Source organism: Pelodiscus sinensis, chromosome 27 (genome assembly GCF_052426305.1).
Source record: "Pelodiscus sinensis isolate ZL-2025 chromosome 27, ASM5242630v1, whole genome shotgun sequence".
Classification (NCBI taxonomy): domain Eukaryota; kingdom Metazoa; phylum Chordata; order Testudines; family Trionychidae; genus Pelodiscus; species Pelodiscus sinensis.
Window position 1 is genome coordinate 18,347,408 of NC_143078.1, and position 21,790 is coordinate 18,369,197.

Below are 21,790 nucleotides of genomic sequence, written 5' to 3' on the forward strand. Positions count from 1 at the left end.
CAGCTGGCTGTGGAAGCTTGAGTGGAATGCTGGTTTATTTGAACCTCAGTGACCAACTCTAGAGAGACTGTTAGATTCATAAGCCTCCCTCTTGTGCTCTCTTCTCCCCCCCCCCCCACCCCCCTCCCAATTATAATACCTATCCCTCATTTTCCAATGGTCCCCTCTCAAAACCATCAGGCAAACTGACTTGTAAGGTAAACAAGTTGCCTTTATACATCAAAGAAAGAGCCAAGCCCAATTAAGATTTTGTAAAACACCTTTAATCCTATATGCCTTTCAATATACATACTTTTCAAAACTGTTGCATAGGTCTTGGTTTAAAACTGAAGTTAAGGCTATCTTTACTTAATGTTTTGCTTCTGTTACTGTGACACTGGAAATGGATGTATCAAGATCTCAGTTTCAGGTCTCACTTTACCCCCTAATGATGTTAGAATTGCAGACACTGCAAGGAAAAAATTGTTTTAATCCCACTATCTGGGTGTTCAAGCATATATGGAAAAGTGTCTTATGGATAGTAAAAGCTTACTTGAGGCCAAATTTGACCTGACCATGTCCCAATTAACCCAGACAGGTGCAATCTTTGCTTTATGCCTTTTTAAATCAGTGTAAGGCAGCTTTAATACTGAGTTATATAATGGTGGACTCAAAGTGCCACCATCAGTAGACAGTACTAGACCCAATGACTTACGCTGTCAGAACTTGTGATTGCACCATCTGCCTGCTAACACAAATGGGGCATGTCTAAAGGAATCCCTTTTCAAGCTTCCTATTTGACTGTTAAAAGCTGTTTGATACCCTCAGCTTTCCTATAATGGTAACAGGGACTAAGCTGTTCTTATGGCTCTGCCAATCATGGTCTTTCCATTACCAAACAGTGCATTAAGGAAATTCAAGAGTACTTGCTTAAGCTGTCCAAGATGCATTAAGGGCCTCAGTTTTATCATCTGGAAGGAATGCTTTTAAGTTCAGTGCCACATGTTGCTACATAGTTACTTTAGGGGAAAAGCCATATTTGCTGAAGAACAGAAACAGCAGGTGTATTTTCCCAGGCTTACTCTAAACAATACAGGTGTTTCTTACTATCTGCTGGTAAGGGAAGTTGCATCTTTCTTTACACTGGTCCTTGTTTATAGCACTGTCAAGGTTGCTCCTTGTTGAGTGACAGCTATGGCAGCTTAGGGAGGGAGGGTTAAACAAACACAGGGGCTCAGGGCATTTTAATTAAAATAGGCAAGGGCTGGAACCTTTACACAGCAGAGCAGATAACCGCATAAGGCAGGCTGAGCATAAAGGAGACTGGGTAAGACCTGAATCCTAGTCTAGGGTAGTGGGGACTGGCAAACTCGCTCCTGCTCTGTTTCTGCTTGTGTAGCAGAATTACTAAGCCACTTCCAAGGGGAGCCTCTACAGCCAGAGCCAGCTCCAGCCTGCAGCACTGCCATGGCCTCTGAAGTGGCAGAGCTGCCACAGGAGAGCCGATTGCTGGCAAGGGCAGCAGATCTCACCTGTGGCCAGTGCTCATCCGTCTCACTCACGGAGCTCCCTATCCCCAGGTTGCAGCACAAATCTCAGCCTCAGCACAGGATGTCTCCACTGAAAGAAGAGGTTTCAGCAGTGAACTTGTGCAGGTGAGCTAGACACCTGCAGACTAGAGGAGACGGGGCACTGCAAGGTAACAGACAGCACCATGCCTATCACTGCCTGACCTCTTGGGAAAGCAACAGGGCTCTTATAGCAGCTAGCTAATGCATATTCATTTCCCTGCAGTAAAACCACTACTTTTAGCAATGAAGACCTAGCTCTAGCCTGGAAGCTCTGAGGCAGTTGTCAGCTTCAGGCAGGGGTCTAGGCAGGACTCAATGAACCGCCAACATCAGTGAATTCAGAAATAACAAATGATCTGGTCTTGCTTATGCAACCTACTATGCAGCAGGAAGGTTTCTGGTGCCCGTCTCTACCTGCTGAGACAGACAGGTTCAGATCCGGTTCCTGTGCTGGAAGCTGGTTTTGTTCATTAATGCCACCTACTGGTCAGTATGGTGACTGACAAGCAAACCCAAATGCCTATGGATGGTACTTGGTCCTTTAAGGGCTCGAATTTCCATTGAGACTGATACTTTCAGAGAGCTTTGTTTCCCCACCCTCCGTCATGGGGGAAAGGTGGGGCTAAAATGCCTTAAATATGCTAATGACTTCCTGAGGGGAGGATAAAGTCCAAAAGGCCCTGCATTTAGCGGCTTGCTTTTTTTTTTTTGCTAGCTCTGCCTCGTGGCTTCTTTCAGAAGAATGAACCCCGTGTTCCCTAGTCCAGAGAGAAATTAAAGAACAGACTTAAGGGAACTAAAGCAAGAGGCTACAGCTAGCCCCAACAACAAATGAAGAGAAATTATTTTTCTTAAATCTACTTTTTTGCAGCATCTCATGCATCATCCAGACGGTAAGAGAAAAGCTTTTAAAGCTCCGGGTTACAATCTCCTTCCTATTCCCCCCAGCTCAGCTGCGCTATTCAGAGGGCAAGAGAAAAGTTTACTTTCCTCCTCCCTTGGGTCTCTGCTGCACTATGAGGCAGAACTCCTGGAGCAAACCCTGACACAAACCTTGCCAGCCCACATCCGTAACTGGTGAAGGACACATGGTTGCAAAGAGCTTGGGGAAGAGGCTCAGGGGCACACATCTGGGGATAATAATCGAAGGGATGGTGAAGCAGGCTCCCTGCCGCTGGCAGAGTCTGAATTATGTATCCATACCCCAAAGAAACCTACCTGAATATCCAGGAGTCACCTTTAATGGGGACAGCTGTTGTCTAGAACTGAGTAAGAGAGTGGGAGTTAGAAAACCTGAGTTCCAGCTTTGCCACACTGCAAGCCTGAGCGCCTCCTTCCCAAAGGGCTAACCAGGCCAAACATTTTTTTAAAAGCATCTGGCCATCTGACAATGCAAATATCTCCTCCCAGGTTAAGCACTGCAGGTGCTGGTGAACAGGAGGCAGGATAGATTAATAGATATGGATGTGGATGCAGATACAAAATCTGTCTCTAGAACCCTGCAAACTTGCAGACAGCTGCTTCATATCCACAGGGATCCACCTCTACAGGTGCCAGTGTGGCTAGCCACAGCTCATTTTTGGGGATGCAGATGCAAATTTTGTATTCATGCAGGGCTCTACAGATGGAAGCAACTCTGTCAGCTTTTGTTTCTAAAGTAGAATTCACTTCCCAGGAGTGCCCTGAGTCCTGTTTCCCTAAAGGAGCCTGATAAGTAAAGTGCAGTCTGACTACTTCCTGCAATTCTCATTTGCAGGAAGAAGTGAGGGGGCAGAAAATCAACCACCAGCAATGAAGGAAGAGAAAGAGGTGCCCACAGCCCTGGATGGAGGCTGGGGATGGATGATTGTGCTTCACTTCTTTCTGGTAAGTCGAGAACCCTGCGGGGCCCTCTGGAGTGAAGTCCTGGAGGAAAGACGTGTTCACAGGTTGTGTTCTCTCAGGCTATGTCTCAACTACATTCCTCTTTCGGAAGAGGAATGTAAATGAGCCCAATCAGAAATGCAAATGAAACATGGATTTACATATCTCACACTTCATTTACATAATCATGTGAGCATGCTTTTTCAAAAAAGAAACTGCAGTTGAGATGGGTTCTTTTGAGAATTTTTTCTGAGAACCTGTATTCCTGAAAAAATGAGGTGTATGGGTTTTCTAAAAGGGTTTTTTTCCAAAAAAAAACCCAGTCTAGACTACAGGTCCCCTCCCCCCCCCAAAAACCCTTTTAAAAAAAGCGCTCGATTATGCAAATGAAACAAGATTTGTAAATCCACACTTCATTTGCATTTTCAATGGGGCTCATTTACATTCCTTTCGGAAGAGGAATGTAGTTTAGACGTGGCTTTAGATGACAATACCAGATTGTGTTGCACATGTTGTGTCACCACCAAGGAGAGGGGAGTCCTACTTTGAGTCTAGCACACTGCTCTGCAAGTCTACAGGTGGAGATTGTGCTCACCACAGTGAAATGGGTAACTAGTTCAGAAAGAGGCCTGATCTCTGCCCTTCATTAAGCAGCAGTTGGACTTGGTACTCTCTGCTTGTGACTGCTTCCTCTTTCCCTCCAAGTCTCCAAAAGTGCTCAGTGGCACTGGAACTACTTTGGGTTGGGGTGCTGAGCTTTGCCCCCCCGCCCCGAACTGAGATCAGGTTGCCAACTCTCCTGGCCTGGACTCTATTGCTGCAAATGGCAACTCTCACTGCCCTAGACTGGGGCCAGCTGCAGAGCCCGGGACCAGTTGGCAAGGCCACGGAGCCCATGGCAGTACCAGTGAGCAGCAGGAAGGCCAGCAAAGCCCACAGAGGGGCTGGTAGGACCCCATGGGGGCTGCCCGAGGTCTGGACCTGGGGCTGTAGGAACCAGCTGCAAAACTGGTCCTCAGGGGCAGAGAAGCCAGGTGCAAAACCTGGGGGTGCTGCGGGACTGCCATCTAGGGGTACTTACTGTAGCTGCTGCAATCATACAGTGGTTAGCTTGATAGCCATGGAAGAATCCAACTTTTATATCCTTCCATGAGGCTCTTGGGAAAGGCCACAGATCTTCATTTGGTGTAAATGCAGCTACACCAATTTACAGCATCTGAGACTCAGGCAGGGATGGCATTTATGAGCTTTTTAAAAAACAGGGTGGTAAAAACCTGTCAGTCCCATTCAAAGTATTTTCGATGTTAAAAGACTTTCTTCAATGTACACCACAGACTTTGTAACTGAAGGCAAACAAACTGATTCCATAGGGCGGAATATTCAGAAATTGTAAGCTGTTGTTCAAAAACAAATTAAAACTGCAGTGTGCACACTGCTAAATAGCAGAAGGGCTGGACCTTTTGGTTTGGCACTCTCTCACAGAAGTTACAGATGTCGTGACTCCTTGGTTTTCACATTATATAAATACTACAAGACTTACCCAGCATTGCCTGGGTCTGGCCCAGCAGGGGTCTGCGCAGCCTACCAGCTGCTCCCCAGGGCTGAGGGGGAAGGAGGGAGAGGAGAGAGGCAGGCCGATTGGCAGCCGCTCCCCAGGAGCAGTCCAGGACAGCAGGGACTGTGCAGCAGTGGCCTGGAGGCCACCGAGCTGCTGGCAACTGCTCCCTAAGGCAGGTCAGGGCCGTGCTGCTGCCCAGCAGCTGCTTCCCAGGCCTGTGTTTGCCTGTTTAACTGTCCCCCATGCTTGCTGCCCCCCTCTGCTCATTCATGAGTATAACTGTCCCTCTCAGCACACCTCTCCCTTTCCATTTGGTGGAAAGCAATCCCAGTCCAGCCCAGCGTCCTGGCACAGCCAATCTCTGACCTGGCTTTACCCTGTAAGAGGAAGCTGCCGACCGAATTTGGTGGTCCTAGCTCTTCCCATTTAGGTGTTCTTGAACAAGTGGACTCATGGATAGATGGACAGACAGACTAATATACAGTAGGTTGTCTATTGCAAAACTTATCAAATTGCCACTTTTTTCCTGTAATTTTCATTAGTATGTTCTAATTCATTTTTCCCAATTTAAGTGGAGTTGGAAACTGGTATTTAACCAAGGCTCTATCCTAAACTAGCTTTTCCCAAGAAATTGCCAACTCTGGAATCTGGCCCACAGCCTATATACAAGAACTACTTGCTAAGCAGTTGCAAAAAGAACATGCATTTACCTGCAATATGTACATTATAGCAAATCATAACTACATGTACTACTTCATTACGCACATTGTGGCTTTGGATCTCTCTTTACAAGCTTGTTTAGCTAAGTCTCCAAGATAGGGAGCCTTTTATTACCCATATTTCAGACCATCACAGCTCAAAACAGCAAAGCTATGAATAGGAGCCAGACATCCTGACAAGTGAGTTCAGTACATTTTACTACCTGCTTGTTTACCAGTCAGTTACAATAAGGGAGCATGGCAGTTTGATAGGGAAATCTTTCTAATACTCATGCCAAAAAAGCCAATCAGTTCTGATCTGTCAATGAATTAAAACACTATAGTAATTGTTAGTAAATCACTGACAAAAGTTGTTTGAAAAAAAATCTTGAGATTTCAAGTTTTTGTAAGAACTCATAGATATACCCCAAATGCAGTTCACCACAGGCATCTTAAATTTTTAAAAACACGTCTCACATGCAATGCCCTTCTGTTCCTTTGCTGGAAAAATACCCATACTGGGTAGGCTTTGCTCCACTTGGAATGTAGGTGCCACTGAAACCTAGCCACGGAATGTCTCAACCCTACCAGACAAAGGCTCCCCTTTTTCCATTACATGACACTACCAGATGGCTTAGAAAGCAGCAACCCACTTGCAATAATGTATGTATACGGGGAGGAAAGGGAATTTTTTCCTGACACTAGCTTGTTAGCTTTTCCCCAAATATATGATTAATCAGTCTTGAGGACCAGGGAGAGGATATAGTGGCCAGGGATCCATTTCCAATGGCGTGCAGCATTTCACTTGCATCTGCTTTGGGTTTAGGTAAATGTGCTCGTGATGGGAATGCTGAAAACCTTTGGAATTTTCTTTGTGGTCTTTCAAGAAGAGGTGGGAGGCTCTTCGGAACAAACCAGTTGGATCGGCTCCATCATGTCCTCCCTCCGCTTCTCAGCAGGTCAGCAGGGGCGCTTACAGTTCAGAAAGTAGCAAAGAAAAGTACTGCTCTTTGAATTAAGTCCACTTGATCAAGTTCAGCAGTGGACATGCAATGGCCTGCCAAACTCCTAGGGTCTATACATACTGGTGCAACTGGCACATTCATTCGCACTCCTAGAGAATTAAAAAGTGAAATGGACCTGGCTAATGAACAGCCTTGCAGGGCTAGATGACAACCACTTCAATGCAGGGACAATGGCACTCAAAGGCTTTTGACTGGTCCTATCATACCTGTTCTTCCCAGGCCTCTGTCTGAAGGGCTGTGCCCAATGGCTGACTAAGGAAGTTCTTCCAGCACTTTAGGGGAGGTGAACTGGTGGTTCTAGCACAAGGAAATCTTTAGAGAGGAGGGTTTGCCTAAATACTGCCTTGACAAGTCACTGTGCTTTTCCGGGCAGGATTTGCCATGCCCGATCCGATCCCTTTAGTGCAGTATCCTACTTCCGATACCTTGTCGGTCACAGTAAAGCCCTTTTTTCCCCACCACTAAACACTCCACCATTTTAACTAAGCAATGCTGTCTAAAGGGAGCAGGTTAAAGAAATCCTTCCTGACTCCATCTCCAAACAAGAGATTTGATTATTCTTCTTGCCACGGGCATAGCTTGATCTCCCCTTGCAGCTCTCGTGATTCTCAGAGCAGGGTAAGATCAAGAACATTACCCTAGATGCTATATACCTGGAGCTGTTCTAGATCATCTGTTCTCCTGTAAGTCCTCCAACTGCTTTCCTCATACCTGACTTATCTTCTAGGTCCACTGGTCACTATAGCCTGTGGGAAGCTTGGGGACCAGCTGACCTCCATCATTGGAGCAGGCCTAGTCTGCAGTGGTTGTCTGATTAGCACACAAGCCACTAGTATCTCCTTCCTGTGTGTGTCTATGGGACTTCTGTTGGGTGAGTGGCATCCTACAGCTCACACGCTTGGCCAAAAGGCAACCAGAGTGACTTTCCTGAATGCTTGACAAAAGCAGTAAAACAAGGGTCAGAGAACTCTTCATCCATGTGCTTGATTATCCTATTTATATTAAGGTGTCCCCTAAAGGCAAAGTGAAGGCAGTCCCTTCCCTTCAGGAATGCCTAATGAAAGTTTTGATTTGCCATTATGTAGGTTTCTGTTTGTTTCAATCCACCATGCATAGCAAATCTGGTCTTTTTAAACCCCTCAGAAGAATATGCAGCTGGGGAGAAGCTAGTTTCTAAATATGATAGTGACTTCACTAGAGCCAAGAGTTTACCCCATGCGCCACTGGGGTCCCACCCATCCCTACCACTGTTCATTGTTTAACAGGCACAGCTTGGGCATTTCCTTGTGTGCATCACATCCAGTCTCCTTCCACACCCAGCAAGGTGTAGAAGCTGTAGAAACCATTTCATATTTAGCTAGAGCCATCTTGTACATCAGAAACCATTTCAGCTTTTCTCTCAAGCACGTAGACCAGAGTGAACTTTCTGTCACCCCGTGAGAAGAGGCCTACAGGATGGGCTATTGGTATGTGTTAATTGGGCTGGTTGGGACAGGAGATGTACGCCCTCGTACCTGTCCGCCATCTTGTTGATAAGGCTTTGTTTTTCCTCTTTTCCAATTTGTTAAATGCTTACAGGTCCTTGGACCATTATGCACGTACATGTAGTACACAGGGGAGCCTTTCAGCAGAGTGGGGGGTGTTTAGACTAACCCCCAACTAAACTAACTTTACACGCTCCAAACAAAGAGTCTGCCAGGTCTAGTGTCAGACCTTAGCAGCTCATGAAATAAGGGGAGTCGTCACTCCCTCACATATCCGCTGAGTCTCAAGGTTCAGCTGACCCCCCCTCCTTTGCATTCAGAGCTCCCTCGTGGGAGAGCCTTGGCGCAGCTGGGATCAGCTCAAGTCTCAGACCTATGCAGCGGCATTCATTCTTCACTCATTACATTCATACTCATTTTCCACACACATTTTTTCTCTACAGTTTTCACATTTAGATGCATCTTTCTTTACTGTCCAGTTCCCATGGGTTTCTATTAAGTGGCACTGCCCTAAGACACCCGGCACTTAATATCAGACTTCATTAGGATCCTATACCAGAAGGCATTTATCATAAAGGCACTGGAATTCCTGTAGACTGACCTACCCCCATTTTCTGCGCACGCTTGAACAGATTCTGTAAGGCACCGAACCAAAAGTCCGCCTGCTTACACTATTCTTCTGCGAGTCACCGAATCAGAATCCGCCTGCTCGCACTGATCTCCCCCCCCCCTTTTTGGTTGCGAGGCATTGGACTCAAAGTCCACCTGGCTCGCAGAGGTTTCTGGCACCTGCCCCAGCCCGGCAGAACACCACGTCCTGGCGCCTGGAGACAACCTGGTGGAATGGGGAAATACTATGGCCGGGGGTTAGCCTCATTTGTGGACATAGTACTGACCTCTAACAGAGAAAGTCAACAAAGCTTTCCCACAGTTCTGTGTGCTGAGAGCACGTAATGGCACGACACCAGCTTTCAGCGTCCGAACACAGAGGGTCCAGCACATGGCTGCCTCACTAGAGACACCAGTGTGCCCTTTTGGAACTGACACATATAAGACAGGTCTAATAGACAAAGACAAACACAGACAGACAAAAATGTTAGCTACTCCACAAAATTGAATTCCGTAGCTCCCCTTACCCCAACGGCCGACCGTCACTCCAAATCCCAAGCCGTCAACCAGGAGATTTCGTAACAGGTATCCCCTTTACCTTCTATTGAGCGCTCTGAGAGGTTTGGAAGTGGAGTGCTGGTCCGTCTATACGGGCAAGTGGCGCGTTAGGAATCTGAGTGGAACCTCCAAATTGTCGAAGCAAAAACGCTCCTCTGTGTTTAGGCAGCTAACAAACAGCTTTATTAATTAATAAAGCACAGCATGAGCCAAACGTAGTCCCAGCAGAGCCGGGCCCAGTAAGGCTGCTAATACAATCAATCCTAGTATCTTTATACCCTTAGCCAAACAGTCTGACGACAGGGCATCCAATTACAGAAATCCTCAATTAAACTTGGAAAAACAAAGCCTTATTAACAAGATGGCGGACAGGTACGAGGGCGTACATCTCCTGTCCCAACCAGCCCAACTAACACATATCAATAGCCCATCCTGTAGGCCTCTTCTCACGGGGTGACAGAAAGTTCACTCTGGTCTACGTGCTTGAGAGAAAAGCTGAAATGGTTTCTGTTATACAAGATGGCTCTAGCTAAATATGAAATGGTTTCTACAGCTTCTACAAAGGGCTCTCTCAGCTTTGCAACACAGTCTTAGTTGTGTGGCCTCACTGAGGTAGGCCCTGAGCTGAGCTAGCAGCTCTGTGCCTCACTTGCATGGAGGTGAAAATTCTATTCCTCACTTCGTGCCACAAGAGTCACTTCTTGGGCACTGACATCTGCTTTCTTTTTCTATTGCAGGGCTGGGCTTTGCTTGCTTGTACCAGGCAGCTGCTGTGATGACTGCCAGGTACTTTAAGAAGCGACTGGCTTTAGCTAATGCAATTGCCCGCTCAGGAATGGGACTGACATTTGTACTAGCACCTTTCACTCAACTTCTGATAGATTTTTATGGCTGGCAAGGTAAATAGGTTTTACTGTTTCTACATTTCACCATCAGCACTACACAACTACCACTCAAGAGGCATGTCTAGACTACGTTTTAATTTCAAAAGAAGATATGCAAATTCCTACAGAATTTGCATATCTTCTTCCGATCACTTTGAGAACGGGTCCTTGGAAGGAAAAGTAGTCTGGACGCATTTTTCGGGAAAAAAACAACTCTCGAAAAACCGCTTAAATCTTTTTTAGGAAGAACATTTTTTTCCGAAAAAGAGGTTTCACCCCCAAAGAAAAAAAAACCCGCATCCACACTACTTTCCCTTTCGAAAGACCCACTTTCGAAAAAGCAATCAGAAAATATGCAAATTTTGTGGGAATCCCACAGAATTTGCATATCCTCTTTTGAAATTGAAAAACAGTCTAGACGTGCCCACTGTGAGCAAATTGTTATTCTACAGATGGAAGTTGTGGGGTTGTGTGTGACACTTTCTTCTGATGGACAGAGGAACTAAGCTGCTTTGTTTTAGCTTTGACATATTAGGAATGGCAACTCTGATCTTCGAGTTGGTTCAGCCTTTAAGGTCTCCTCTCTCCAAAACAGAAGTCAGTCAGTGATGTTATATTGGTATTAAGTGGTGACTATAATTTATGCCATTTCTCATTTGCTAAACTTTCACATTTTCTTCAATGAAAGGACACTTTCACCACTCAGCATGAAACACGCCAAACAAGACAGGAACTGAATTAAGAGAACAAGAGGAGGGGAAGGGGGTGGAAAGAACTTTAAACATGTTTAGTTCTCCCTCCCCACCCCTTGTTTTAATATTAGGCAGAACAATGGGATTGAGATGTTTCTTGTAAGTTTGTTTCCCATTGTAAGTTGGCTGGTCTCTGTCCATCACAACAGGTTATTCACAAGCAGAAGGTGGCGGCTTCGTTTAGGGAAAAACTCAAAAAAGGATTGTTGCAAAACATTCTTTTTTCTTGAAGCAGATCAGTATTCAGTATGAAAAAAAGCCCATTTTAAACAGTACTACTGAGCACAATATCAGTATGGGGAGAAAAAAAAAAAACCAACCTTTGTCTTTCTTCCTCCTTTCTTCTCTCAGGTACCCTACTGATTTTTGGAGGGGTCATGTTAAACCTTATACCTTCTAGTATGTTACTGCGACCTATTAACACCAAGAATCTCCAGGACATTTCTGGTAGAAATGAAGACAATGGATCGTTAACACACAGTAAACATCCAGCAACTCTTACAAGCCACCTTGATGAGATCAGCACCACAGAAACACAGTTTAATACTAGACTGGTTTCTGCTATGCAAGATTCCACTGTCACAAAAAGGGTCCAGTCAGCTGGATCATTAGGATCACTAGTTCCACGGAACTCAGCTGGTTTGGAAGTGCCTGGGAGAGAGACCCCCAACAGCTGCTCTCCTGGGGGAGCCACTGACAGGGACTGTGGCTATAACCTCCCATTGCAAAAGGAAGGGAATTCCAACTCTCAACCCACTCCCAGAAGACAGCCTCTTCTTGATTTCTCTCTGCTAAAAGATCCCTTCTTCTTTATTTTTGCCTGGTCATTTTTGTTCAGCCAGCTGGCCTACTTCATTCCAACCTTTCATCTGGCAGCAAGAGCCAAAACCCTGGGCATAGACAGCATGGATGCCTCCTACCTCATTTCAGTGGCTGGTAAGCAAAACAAGACAACCCCCCACTACACAAACAACTATCCTTATTTTAAAATATTTATACTCAAATGGGGTCATGTGTCTGTTGCCTAAGAGTAAATTCCTTTCTGCCCCCACAGCTGGATTATATCCAGAATTGCAGGGTGCATCTTAAGTGACAATTTTTATACCCAGGAACAATGGCAGCAGCTTTGACTGTCCACTATTTTCTTGAACCCAAGTAAGATGCCTTTAAGCAGACAGGGAGCTCACTACCCTCTGATGGTTTAGCACAAGCCTTGCGTTTTCATTTTATTTTAAACAAACTACCAACACTCCTTCCTCACATCTCCAGGAACATACTGGAAGAATGTTGAGGAGCTTGTGGTGGCTAATGGGGAAAAGGAAACAGAAGCAGAACTTAAGTCATGGCTAATCTCCAAGACCATTAGTTTGGGCTCAGTCACATGCAAGTTCTTAGAACAAAAATTCTGAAAGAGAACAGTTACAACCAGAGGTAAACCGTAAGTGGGATAAGATGCACATGGCTTTACAAAGGGTTAAGCACGCAAACTAATCTGATCTTTAAGATGCCAAGTTTTCTAGACAAAGGAAATATTGCAGATCTACTCTGCTTGGGTTTCTCATGTGAAAACGTGTTAGTGGAGACTAGAATTAATGAGAGACTCAAAAGGTGGTAAGGAAAAGCTTAAAGGAGACTATAAAAAGTCATGCTGAAAGGACATTACCAGTGGCCTTGTGGATTGGTCGTAGCACCAAATTTATTCATTCATTACCTTAGCGCAAAAAAAAAAAAAAAGATTTGCATAACTCAAACTTGCTGATAAGAGCTACCCCAAAATCATACAAGATATGGTTGACCTTGAAAACTAGAGTAACAGAAATAGGATGAAGTTTAATAGCACAGAGTGAAAGGTATACGCTGGGGACACATCAGTGGGAAGCAAAAGAGGAGACCCTCATGTACTAGTCAGTCACAGGATGATTAAGAGCCATCAATGTGACAGAGTGGTAAAAAAATACAAAATACAATCCTAGGATGTGTCAGGTAGGGCTGTTAAATATTGGTTAACTGAACAGCTGATTAACCTCATGAATTCTTATTGGTTACTTGACTATCCTAGAGTGCCCAGGAGTGGGGCCAGCAGCCAGTGTGCTCCAGCCCCACTCCACACTGCTGCCTCTGATACAGAGGCTAATCGATTTCACTATTACATCCCTGATAGGAGGTGAGCATTTCAGTAGAAATAGGGAAATGTTACTATGGAAGAGATTGGTGAGACCAGCTGGAGTACTGAGTAAAATTCTGGTCTCCCTTATTTAAACAAAAAAAATAAAAAAATAGAACTTTAACAGGAACAAGTATAGAGAGTTTTCAGTCTCATCCTATAGAGAAAAATCTCCTGAGCAAGCCAAAGAATGAGGGGACAAATGATTGCCCTCTATAAATACAAAGGGATAAAATCCTGGGAGGAAGAGCAGTTAAGTAAGGGCCTATAGTGGCACAAGAACAAACTGATCATCATTATGTTTGTTTGAAATTAGAGACAAAAGGTTTAATGACCAGGGAGTGAAGATCTGAAGCACCTTCCAAGCGGAATAATGGAGGGAAACGCAGGTTTCAGATGGAGTTTGATAAGTTTATGGAGGGAATGGTGTAAGACAAGACTGCCTACAATGAGACATCCATGGCTACTACTAGCAAATGTCTCCCACAATACCAGATGGGACACTACCCAGAGAAGGCTCTGAATTCCTATAAAATATTCTTTCCCAAATGTGACAGGTGGGTCTTGCTCACTTTCTTAGGGTCTAACTCCCATATTTGGAGTCAGGAAGGTCAGACTGGCACAGAGTTTAAGGGTTTTTACCTTTCTCTGCCATGTTGGGCACTTGCTGGTTTGAATTAGAATAAATTACAGAAAGGATGTGGACGCGTTGGAGAGTCCAGTGGAAGGCAATGAAAATTATTCGCAGGCTGGAGCACACGACTTATGAGGAGAGGCTGAGGGATTTGGGTGTATTTAGTCTGAAGAAGAGAAGAGAGGGGGGATTTGATAGCAGGCCTTTAACTTGCTGAAGGGAGGTTCCAAAGAGGCTGGAGAGAGAGGCTGTTCTCAGTGGTGGCAGATGACAGAACGAGGAGCAATGGTCTCAAGTTACGGGAAGAGGAGGGAGCGGAGTGAGGTCCAAGTTGGATATTAGGACAAACGATTTCCCTAGGAGGGTGGGGAAGCACTAGGATGGGTTCCCTAGGGAGAGGGTGGAATCTCCATCCCTAGAGGTTTAAATCCCAGCTGGACTCAGCCCTGGCTAGGATGATTGATTTGGTATTGGTCCTGATTTGGGCAGGGGGTTGGACTCTGATATCCTGAGGTCTCCGCCAGCCCTAAGATTCTAAATGCTGAATTCTCTGTAACTTGACATCAAGATCTGAGGACTTCGGTAACTCGGTCAGAGGTCAGGCCAGGTTCTATGGCCTGCAACGTGCTGGAGACCAGACTAAAGGCCCTTCTGCCCTTAAGTCTAAATCAAGTTGAGAACAAGTTGTTCTCCACTGCCGCCCCCCTTTTTTCGTAGTGAAGACAACACCATAGGTTGCTACCTTTATCTTCTCCCCTAATCCAGTCAGCCACTTCTCTGTTGTGAAACACTTTGCATTTACAGAACAGACGGAGACGATTTAAATGGCAAAGAATGGCACAGGCCATCCTACTTTAAATACAGCAGTTGTGAACGAAGTCTGTTAACTTCAAAAGTCAAACCATCGTTTTCTGTAGTGGGAGTGAAGATCTAATTCAACTTCAAAACATGCACCTCACAAAGCATTAAGGATGTAGCTCCACTCGTGCCCTAAAGAGTGCTGTGTGTACAACAAGCGTGTACCCAAAATTCACATCCTTGGTTTTTTATTTAGGGAATATTTGCACTAGAGGGGCAACTGATAGAGATTAAGAACCCAATACTTACTTTGCAGATGACATTGGCAAGAATCACTTTTCAGCCAACAGAATGATTAGTAGCAGTCAGCACTTTCCTGAGCGCCAGACTAGTTCATGTAACATACCTAGAAGGTAATGTGAATAGTATTAAGTGGCCCTGCACTTTTAAAAATGTTGGACATATGCCCTTTTGACTGCTTCATGATGGGTGTAGGTGGAGCTGTGTTTGGTCAGGAATACCAAGTGCAGTCTTCTGATTTTGCTGGATGCCTTTGTGTGCATGTCTCATTTATGTTAACCGTTGCATCCCTCAACTTAATTTTTAACAGAGCATCCCTTCTCAACTCAGGTGCCTACTGAATGCTTAAGAAGCACTGTCCGGAAAAAACGTTTTTGAACAAAATCCCAGCCTCATAACTTCCCTGCTTTTCAATCTTGTGATGTCATATCCTAAATGTAACATTCAAGCAGATTTTTTTAATAAACATTTCAGGCAAATATTTTTGTACATCATGAAGAATCAACAAGTGCACAAAATTCAAGCTCAGCTGAAGTAGGTTTAGCCCACAAAAGCTCATGGTACTGCATATATTTTTGCTAGTCTCTAAGGTGCCACGGGACCACGTTTTTGAAAACGCTGCTGAACAATTTCTGAAAGATTTGGCTAGGGCCTTCACAAGGACTTTGTTTCTCTCTAGGGATTATAGAGACAGTCAGCCAATTGCTCTCTGGCTGGATTGCTGATCAGAACTGGATCAAGAAGTATCATTACCATAAGACTTACCTTATTCTGTGTGGCATCACTAACCTGCTGGCTCCTCTGGCCACATCTTTCCCATTACTTATGGTCTATGCAGGAAGCTTTGCCATTTTCTGTGGTGGATACTTGGCTCTGCTGCTCCCTGTGCTGGTGAGTAAAGGATTTCAGCGAGAGGTAATACAGGAATTCTTTGCCTTTCCAACTGAGCATCTTTAAAACACCTGAAAACATGGGGCCCTTTTCTAAAGTATTGAGCACCCACAGCTGCCAGAGATTGCAGTCAGAGGACTGAGCACTCAGAACACTCAGTGTCAAACCAAGGGGAGTGGGGGGGAAGGGGACCTTGTTAGTTTACTGGTTTTAAGATTACACAGTCATTGACAGGTGAGGTGTCTTAGATGCAAGGTACTGGGAGCACCCTCAACATATTGGCTTCCCAAGTCCTCTCTCAATGCCATTGTTCCAGCTTAGGTATTGCACTCTGTCAACAGAGACAGTGAGGAGAACACGGAGGCTACATCTACACAACAAGTTCTCGCAGCAAAAAATATGTTAATGGGCTCATTTGCATGAGTCAATCTCATTTGCATATTTTCTGCTGATCCAGTTTCACTAGTGTTTTTGTGCAAAAACAAGCAGCGTGGATGTTTTCTTTTTGCACAAAACCCCCTTTTCCCGCAATATTGGTAAACCTTTTTGGGGGCATAAGGATTTTGTGGGAAAAGGGGATTTTGCACAAAAAGAAAACATCCACACTGTTTTTGCACAAACCCTAGCAAAAAAACAGAACAGAATATGCAAATGAGATCACGACTCATGCAAATGAGTCCCTCATTAGCATATTTTGCAAAGAAAACTTGTCGTGTAGACGTAGCCTGAAGTTCATACATTTGTAACCTAAATCAATATTGATAAGGTGAAGGACTCTGCCTATGACCACTTAAGGCAGACTGTAGCATCACACTGGACAAGAAGAGTTCTACAGATATATCTCTCCATTTAAAATGCAGCATTGTCTCCAAGGAGTGAGTTTAAAATACCTTCAGAAGACAGCAGGGATGATCTACTCTAGATGGTGTCGGGTCCTGCCGGGAAGGCAGGGACTGGATTCGATGCCTCTCGAGGTTCCTTCCAGTCCTAGTGTTCTAGGACTTAAATTAGTTACTTCAAGTGCCTGTATGGCCCAGGGTTAGAAATGCATCAAGCATCCTAATGATTTCACTAGTGATTTCAGTACTGATTGCACCCACCTTGGGGTTAATTTGGAATGGACAAACTACTTTTAACCTAGAACAGAGTTAAGAGGAGACTCCCCAGAGAAACTTCATTCTAATGTCCCTGTACATGACAACAAATAAACATTCTGCTTCCATCAACAGGTGGATCTTGTAGGTGTCCCCAGACTCCACAGTTCTTTAGGATTTGCCTCATTCTTTGCTGGGATAGCTGTCATCGCTGGACCGCCTATTGCAGGTAACAAAGCAGCAATATTTTCCCTCTCCTCTTGACAGGAAATACTCTTAGTTCTTCTCTAATACCCAAGTATTTACTAGGAAATATCTAAGACCCAAGCTGAAAGGTACTTAAGACACACGAGTTCATGGTTATAAGCCACACAGCATTTGCATTAGCTCTGACCCTCTCTCCAGGGGAAGGGAGAGGAAAGAATGGTAGCATCTAAAGTATGACTTTACTAGACTCAAACTTATTTCAGTTTAACTTGATGCTGAAGGGATTTGAAAAGGTGATAACCTGGTCCCAGAAGCATGAGATGTAGGGGATATATTTGCAGAGCTTTGTATAGAGCAGAGGGGAGCAAAGTGGTTTCAGTTGTTATGTCCCGACTTGACTAAGGATTTAACGCTAAATAGCTTATGTAGGCTCAAATAAGCGAAAGCCCTCCCCCTCCCACCCCTGCAAGTACCATATTATTCTGTACAGAATGTGAGGCACATTTGGGTGCTATATTGATTAAAATATACAAAGCCAAATATTTCTTTATTCGCTTACACTGAGGAGGAATTTGCATGTTGCTTTATGAATCCCTGTCCAAGGCTCACCCTACCCTTCCACTGGACCATTCACCTTATCTGAATACAGTGAACATGAATAGATGTGAATCTGACATGGGGTCAGTATCTTCAGCTATTCCCAGGCTAACGTTTTACAGTGTATGAATAAAGCTGCCAGTTCAAACAGCAGTGGGTGAATGACATTCAGTAACTCATCCATCTTGTAAATAGACCATCAGCATAGGAAAAAAGTGCCAACCCAAATTTTGTGTCTACAGTTCCTTGTAGGCATCTCTACCCAATGGTTGGATGTGTCTGACCTGGTCACATGCTTTGTTCCAAGTCTGTCCCAAGTACCTTACACAGGGAATTACTTCACTTTCTGTATATTCTTGTCTGTGTATCATACGTGCTAACGTGGCTGTTGCACTTTCACCTGCTTGTAACATAGCATCACTAATTGGTGAGGTGTCCTTTATTTCTAAGGACTGAGCTAATTGTATAAATCCAAGTCCCACCAATATAATGGAGATGGGAGATAGCCAGCAACAGGAAGGAGAGGAAGTCTTGGCTTGACAAAGCCCTGGATGGGTTGATTTAGTTGGGATTGGTCCTGCCTAGAGCAGGGGGCTGGACTTGATGACCTTCTTAGGTCATTCCAGCTCTATGGTGTTCTCTCATTTTTTCAGTCCCCTCAATTGTGCAGGCTAGTTTATCCCATAAAGAGGAAGGGAAGATGGGTCTAAGTACATCATTGTGTGTCCAGGGTGCAATCCTGAGATCCAAGAACTCTGCAATGTCTCCCTCAACTCAAACCATATAAGTGTGAAATCTGCATGTTAGAAAAATACTAACTTTCCTAGATTGCACAAGCATTTGCTCCTTGCACTTCACAATGAAGATTAATTCTGGTGGAAAATAAAAGAAGCTTGTTACTGCTAATAAAGATGGTTTTAGGCTCTCTCTTGCTTTGTCCAATTGACTCAACTGCTCCTAACTTAACGACAGCACTGAAGTTATAAGATTAATTTTGCAGAGTCATTTCCATGAACTCAGCACATCTAGTACAACATACACGGCACATAAGACCACCAAGAGGTGAGGGATGTTTATTTAGGTAAATGTGTAACCACTGAAAATGTCAGCAGTTACACATTTACATGCTAGGGAAAGACGGGGGGAGAGACAGCTCTGTTAGAGGCAGCAGTGCGTGGGGATTGAGGGAAGCTGCATGAAGGTTAACCAGTAAGTCCAGGTCCAGCCGTTAACCAGGTACACATTTACACTTTCACATGCATGGCCTATTCTGCACAAGACAACAACAAAATCCAACATGCACACTAAGAAAAAACCCACTTACCAGAAAGCCTTGTTTCCCAACTCCTGTTTCTAGGCCCAAAGTCAAGAGCAGTGGTTGAACATCCAGAACTAAAAAGGTTTGAAGCCCCACCAGCACATCCAGAACTAAAAAAGTTTGAAGCCCCACCAGCAAGTAGTGACCACTTACCTGCTCATCATCCAAGGGATGTTTGTTTGCTCTGTGAATACTTCTGACAGTCTAGAAACAAAATTAAACATGACACAGGAGAATAAAACAGGCTGATTTTGAGAGGCATGAACAAGCTTAGTATGTGAACCATTCTGAGCTTCACAGGAACATTACAAACCAACCATCACGCTTTTACCAGAACAGTTAGAATTCAAAGCAAAAGGCAATTTGGGGAAAAAGAGCACAGCAGGCACCTCTAGCTCCATTAGTGGTGACAAAGGAATGACAGATATGGTGTAGGCATACACTGGGATGGGTTAGTGTGTTTTGTGATGGGCAAGGATTTATCAGCACTACTTACGTTTAAAGAAATGCTGCTTTTTTAGGTTTCCCCTGGAAACTTCCATCCCCTTTAGTTTCTCTCCAATTCACTGACTAATCCTTCGGTAACACTCAGTGGTTAGCTGCAATCTGCTTTCTCCAGCCAATAAGCAAAAAAAAAAAAAAAAACCCACAAACTATTAAGACATTTCTATGATTAAAGGCTCTCAAAATGTGAAAGTCAATTCCAGCTGGTAAGAGGTGGTAGGCAGGCACCACCTACTAATGATTTTGAAGACAGCTGAGCAGAATGGAAAATGTGAATTTTGTGTTCTCTGAATGTTAAGTAGGTATTTTTAATGCTTTCTGTAAACTCTAAAAACCAGAGTGTGTGTCACTTTGTTCTGGACATTTTAATCCTGTGATTGTGTATTTAAGTAAACTGCCCACCTAAAACATAGCAAGCTTTTGTACCATGGGAAATCACCACATCCTATGAAAGAAAGTGTTTACCTTATACCCTTATATTACAGATAACTTGCCATTTAAAGCTTACAAATTCAAGGGCCCAAACAATATCCCTGAGAAAATGAGACAAGATGTCTCAGTAATGATGTAGAAATTAGATGTTTTTCCATTACTATCTACTCTCTGCAACAGGCAAAAGCCCTGATTAAAACAGCCACATGGCTAAGGAAAAGTAGGGGCTGTTCTAATCTTACTGCTACATATTTCTTCCTGATTGGAGATTAGTTTTAGAATCTCTGACATACTGGGCCATATCCTGAACTGGGGTAATGTCACTGGCATCCATGAATCTATTATCTTTTCCACTAGCTGAGGATCTGGCTTATCAAGTCTTCATCTTATCTTGGTACTGTCCTCAACATGCCTTCTATATCCAAGTGTCTGTCTACACTGCAATCAGAGGTATGACTGAAGCACATGCAGACATACCCAAGCTAACTTTCCTTTAGATAGCTTGCACAGTAGCAACACAAGGATGTCATGGTTATTTACCAGAGGTAGCTTTTAAAATCTTGTTTACCAGCACCCCAGGAAAAAACTAGTTAGGCCCAGTTTAAAGTGTCTTCTATTTTAAAAATCTTTCATGAATACACATCACATTAAGCTTAGCTGTAGTTCCATATCAAATTGTGGTTCCAGAAGGCAGCAGATTCAGGGACTAATTTCGGGCAGTAAAAACAAGACTGCAGTAGGCATAATACCAATATATGAAATCTAATACTGAACACTGGAGCAAAATGCAGAATAATGTAGCACTTTAAAGACTAACAAGATGGTTTATTAGATGATGAGCTTTCGTGGGCCAGAACCCTGGAGTGTCTGTATACATCCTGCTTCAGGATTTTCTCAGTGAGGTTCTGAGCCATAATGCATTTCAGTTTTCAATGTTATTATGAAACCCTGCAAGGGTTGCCATGTGGGAAAGTCCAGCAGTCTTAATAACAGACTCCTCATCCATTGCAGGTTGGCTATATGACTACACTCAGACATATGCCTGCTCCTTCCTCTTTGCTGGAACCTGTTATCTCATCGCACCCATTTCCTTTTTCTTTGAGCCTATGGCCTACAAACGGAAACTACAGAAAGAAGTGCAAGTCCTTTGAGCAATCGCTTAGTGGAGAGGCTCCGCTGCAGTGGAAAGAAAAGGGTTGATTTCAGATCCTTAGGACAGACTTTTCACTAATTAATAAAAGACTGCAGAAAACGAAAACTAAGATGTGTGGCAACAGAAGATTTCAGTGAGCTTATTCATAAATGTTACTTCATGAGCCAATGGTTTTTAAGATCAAGATGAACCCAGCAAGATGTGTTTTGGCTAACAAGACCTTTGTTCCTAAAATATCTTCACAGTTTGGCATAAAGCCTAGTCTTTTAAAACAGCTTCATTGCTTCGGTTCTCCCCCCATGTATATTAGCTCATCTATTTTAAATGATTAGTAGGAGTCTGTGTTAGGCGATTCATTCCTGCATTATGAGCTTGCGGGGCTAGTGTACTTAGCCTGAAGGGTGATCTGAATCCAGTCAGCCCAAGTATATGGAGTTAAAAACTCACCTTTCAACAACGCAGATGAGGCTCAAGTGCTAAAACAGAGGATTTGAAGTTAGGTTAAAATATCTGGAATAATCAGCAGAAGAGTGTGCTCTGAAGAGGATTATATTTAAGTTTCAGAAATACTGAGTCAGAGCAAGCCCACAAATAAACAAACAGCAGTTTTTTTCTGCACCACAGAAACAACATTGATACTGCTCAAAGTTCTCCTGATCATTGGCATGTTTCATCTTTGTTATAACACAGAGAACTTCGGAACCAAAAGTAACTTAA

At 43.9% G+C, this 21,790-nt stretch overlaps 1 protein-coding gene across 6 annotated transcripts; it reads left to right on the forward strand.

Moving 5' to 3' along the window:
- Window positions 1-2,303: 2,303 nt before the first annotated feature.
- On the forward strand, window positions 2,304-21,309 carry SLC16A4 (solute carrier family 16 member 4). Of its 6 annotated transcripts, none has more exons than XM_006132398.5 (9): window positions 2,304-2,443; window positions 3,307-3,416; window positions 6,496-6,628; window positions 7,422-7,565; window positions 10,083-10,244; window positions 11,333-11,917; window positions 15,557-15,768; window positions 16,998-17,091; window positions 20,932-21,309. In XM_006132398.5, exons 1-9 carry the CDS (start codon window positions 2,428-2,430, stop codon window positions 21,069-21,071), a joined length of 1,596 nt encoding a protein of 531 aa, XP_006132460.3. In that variant the 5' UTR covers window positions 2,304-2,427; the 3' UTR covers window positions 21,072-21,309. The 6 variants fall into 6 exon arrangements, with proteins under 6 accessions (XP_006132460.3, XP_075766377.2, XP_075766381.1 ...); XM_075910262.2 differs by lacking the exon at window positions 20,932-21,309 and adding an exon at window positions 18,494-18,599; XM_075910266.2 differs by lacking the exon at window positions 11,333-11,917.
- Window positions 21,310-21,790: the final 481 nt, after the last annotated feature.